This window comes from Cololabis saira, chromosome 11 (genome assembly GCF_033807715.1).
Source record: "Cololabis saira isolate AMF1-May2022 chromosome 11, fColSai1.1, whole genome shotgun sequence".
Taxonomy (NCBI): Eukaryota; Metazoa; Chordata; class Actinopteri; order Beloniformes; family Belonidae; genus Cololabis; species Cololabis saira.
The window spans coordinates 989,135-993,446 of record NC_084597.1 but is presented as its reverse complement, the minus strand read 5'-3'; the positions used below and the strand labels follow the sequence as shown (position 1 = coordinate 993,446).

General features: G+C 44.7%; 2 protein-coding genes across 2 annotated transcripts in view; both read right to left on the bottom strand.

The window, feature by feature from the left end:
- Positions 1-47, bottom strand: part of LOC133454839 (endoplasmic reticulum chaperone BiP) — a 10,927-nt gene extending 10,880 nt beyond the window's left edge. The window contains exon 1 of the mRNA XM_061733563.1: positions 25-47. Coding sequence (XP_061589547.1) covers positions 25-47 — 23 coding nt within the window. The remainder of the gene's footprint in view (positions 1-24) is intronic.
- LOC133454881 (cylicin-2-like) overlaps positions 1-4,312 on the bottom strand; it is a 121,812-nt gene that overhangs the window by 75,035 nt on the left and 42,465 nt on the right. The window lies entirely within an intron of this gene.

The following is a 4,312-nucleotide window of genomic DNA, read 5'->3' as shown; positions in this document are numbered from 1 at the left end:
AGTGATGGAGTAGGACGTAGGTACGGAGGCTCCTGCAGACCCGGCATTTTATAGTATTTTTATCTGCGCTTGTTGTGCTTAAAACTTTTTTTTACCAACTGGAGAAAGGCTGTGTTTGGTTTTCTACTTCGCTGGGAGTTTAAAACGGCAGGTAAAGCAACTAAACTGCGTTCATCGAAGCTGGGCCCCCAGGCCCCGCTCTCGTCTGATTCCCTCCCCCTCCTCCGTGGATTCACCTGTGGAGCCCTGTCAGAAGACACCAGTTCCACTACCTGTGCATACACACTTAATATATGTAAATGGTAAAAATATGAAAAGATAAATCAGTCATCAGTCTTCAGTTCGACTCATCATTCCAACCATCTGCTTCAATATCCTTTTTCTCAAGGAAATTACAAAAAACCTTCCAGATTTTCCAGAATATGTGGAGCTTGTTCTTTGAGGTGTAGCTTATCTTTTCTAAAGTAAAGTAAAAGGACATCCCTGTCAACCGTTGTGAGGTGTTACAAGGTTCCTCTTCTTTCCATGAACAGGCTATACATCTTTTGGCTTCCAAAAAACAAATATTGAGTAAGTATTTATCGTTTTTTGAGGACACTAAATCATCTGGGTAAATATTCAGTAAACATAACTTGGGTTTTAGAGGTATTTAGTTATTAATGATTTGACTAGCCAGGTCCAACACTTTTACTCACAAACAAATTGTACAGAGGGGATGATTTGGACCGTTTTTATTTCAGGGGGATGATTTGGACCGTTTTTATTTCAGGGGGGGATGATTTGGACTGTTTTTATTTCAGGGGGGATGATTTGGACCGTTTTTATTTCAGGGGGGATGATTTGGACCGTTTTTATTTCAGGGGGGGGATGATTTGGACCGTTTTTATTTCAGGGGGGATGATTTGGACCGTTTTTATTTCAGGGGGGATGATTTGGACCGTTTTTATTTCAGGGGGGATGATTTGGACCGTTTTTATTTCAGGGGGATGATTTGGACCGTTTTTATTTCAGGGGGGGATGATTTGGACCGTTTTTATTTCAGGGGGGGATGATTTGGACCGTTTTTATTTCAGGGGGGGATGATTTGGACCGTTTTTATTTCAGGGGGGATGATTTGGACCGTTTTTATTTCAGGGGGGGATGATTTGGACCGTTTTTATTTCAGGGGGGGATGATTTGGACCATTTTTATTTCAGGGGGGGATGATTTGGACCGTTTTTATTTCAGGGGGGGATGATTTGGACCGTTTTTATTTCAGGGGGGAAGATTTGGACCGTTTTTATTTCAGGGGGGGGGATGATTTGGACCGTTTTTATTTCAGGAGGGATGATTTGGACCGTTTTTATTTCAGGGGGGATGATTTGGACCGTTTTTATTTCAGGGGGGGATGATTTGGACCGTTTTTATTTCAGGGGGGATGATTTGGACCGTTTTTATTTCAGGGGGGATGATTTGGACTGTTTTTATTTCAGGGGGGATGATTTGGACCGTTTTTATTTCAGGGGGGGATGATTTGGACCATTTTTATTTCAGGGGGGGATGATTTGGACCGTTTTTATTTCAGGGGGGGGGGTGATTTGGACCGTTTTTATTTCAGGGGGGATGATTTGGACCGTTTTTATTTCAGGAGGGATGATTTGGACCGTTTTTATTTCAGGGGGGATGATTTGGACCGTTTTTATTTCAGGGGGGATGATTTGGACCGTTTTTATTTCAGGGGGGATGATTTGGACTGTTTTTATTTCAGGGGGGATGATTTGGACCGTTTTTATTTCAGGGGGGGATGATTTGGACCGTTTTTATTTCAGGAGGGATGATTTGGACTGTTTTTATTTCAGGGGGGATGATTTGGACCGTTTTTATTTCAGGGGGGATGATTTGGGACCGTTTTTATTTCAGGGGGGATGATTTGGACCGTTTTTATTTCAGGGGGGATGATTTGGACCGTTTTTATTTCAGGGGGGGGGTGATTTGGACCGTTTTTATTTCAGGGGGGGGGTGATTTGGGACTGTTTTTATTTCGGGGGGGATGATTTGGACCGTTTTTATTTCGGGGGGGGATGATTTGGACCGTTTTTATTTCAGGGGGGGGGGGTGATTTGCACTGTTTTTATTTCGGGGGGGATGATTTGGACCGTTTTTATTTCAGGGGGGGATGATTTGGACTGTTTTTATTTCAGGGGGGATGATTTGGACCGTTTTTTATTTCAGGGGGGGATGATTTGGACCATTTTTATTTCAGGGGGGGATGATTTGGACCATTTTTATTTCAGGGGGGGGATGATTTGGACCATTTTTATTTCAGGGGGGGATGATTTGGACCGTTTTTATTTCAGGGGGGGATGATTTGGACCATTTTTATTTCAGGGGGGGATGATTTGGACCATTTTTATTTCAGGGGGGATGATTTGGACCGTTTTTTATTTCAGGGGGGGATGATTTGGACCGTTTTTATTTCAGGGGGGAAGATTTGGACCGTTTTTATTTCAGGGGGGGGATGATTTGGACCGTTTTTATTTCAGGAGGGATGATTTGGACCGTTTTTATTTCAGGGGGGGATGATTTGGACCGTTTTTATTTCAGGGGGGGATGATTTGGACCGTTTTTATTTCAGGGGGGGAGTGATTTGGACCGTTTTTATTTCAGGGGGGATGATTTGGACCGTTTTTATTTCAGGGGGGGATGATTTGGACCGTTTTTATTTCAGGAGGGATGATTTGGACTGTTTTTATTTCAGGGGGGATGATTTGGACCGTTTTTATTTCAGGGGGGATGATTTGGACCGTTTTTATTTCGGGGGGGATGATTTGGACCGTTTTTATTTCGGGGGGGGGGGGTGATTTGGACCGTTTTTATTTCAGGGGGGATGATTTGGACCGTTTTTATTTCAGGAGGGATGATTTGGACTGTTTTTATTTCAGGGGGGATGATTTGGACCGTTTTTATTTCAGGGGGGATGATTTGGACCGTTTTTATTTCAGGGGGGATGATTTGGACCGTTTTTATTTCAGGGGGGATGATTTGGACCGTTTTTATTTCAGGGGGGATGATTTGGACCGTTTTTATTTCAGGGGGGATGATTTGGACCGTTTTTATTTCAAAGGGGGGGTGATTTGGACCGTTTTTGTTTCAGGGGGGGATGATTTGGACCGTTTTTATTTCAGGGGGGATGATTTGGACCGTTTTTATTTCAGGGGGGATGGTTTTGACCGTTTTTATTTCAGGGGGGATGATTTGGACCGTTTTTATTTCAGGGGGGATGATTTGGACCGTTTTATTTCAGGGGGATGGTTTTGACCGTTTTTATTTCAGGGGGGATGATTTGGACCGTTTTTATTTCAGGGGGGGATGATTTGGACCGTTTTTATTTCAGGGGGGGGATGATTTGGACCGTTTTTATTTCAGGGGGGGATGATTTGGACCGTTTTTATTTCAGGGGGGATGATTTGGACCCTTTTTATTTCAGGGGGGATGATTTGGACCGTTTTTATTTCAGGGGGGGATGATTTGGACCGTTTTTATTTCAGGGGGGATGATTTGGACCCTTTTTATTTCAGGGGGGATGATTTGGACCGTTTTTATTTCAGGGGGGATGATTTGGACCGTTTTTATTTCAGGGGGGGATGATTTGGACCCTTTTATTTCAGGGGGGATGATTTGGACCGTTTTTATTTCAGGGGGGATGATTTGGACCGTTTTTATTTCAGGGGGGATGATTTTGACTGTTTTTATTTCAAGGGGATGATTTTTACTGTTTTTATTTCAGGGGGGGATGATTTTTACTTTTTTTATTTCAGGGGGGATGATTTTGACTGTTTTTATTTGATTATGACCGTTTTTATTTCAGGGGGGGATGCCATCCACCCTCATACCCCCTCAACTCCAGTACTGGTTGAGGGGCTTTAATAAGAAAAGGAATTCATGTGTGTGAAATGTTCAAAATGTACCACCCGTACTTAAGACTAAATTAGGCTTCTGCGTTAAATCGACGCAGAGCTTACTGCGTGGGGTACGCAGGCGACGTGCACCGTACTGCGTCCCCTACGGCGTAGGTCCTGCGTCGGTGTAACGCGGGACCATAAATCAGCCTTCACCCCGGACGGGGCCGAGCAGGCTGGCCAATCAGAGCCGAGCAGGCCGTGACGTCGCCTCAATCCTGATGTGTACGAATCAGCTGCGGCCAGCGTGCTCGGAGCGGCCAATCAGAGCGCTCAGAAGCGCGGCCGCTCAGCCAATCAGGAGGCTCCACGACGGGCCGGCCGCCGCGCCTATAAAAGCCGGAGCGGCGTCCGCGGCGCCATTCATCCCCGCA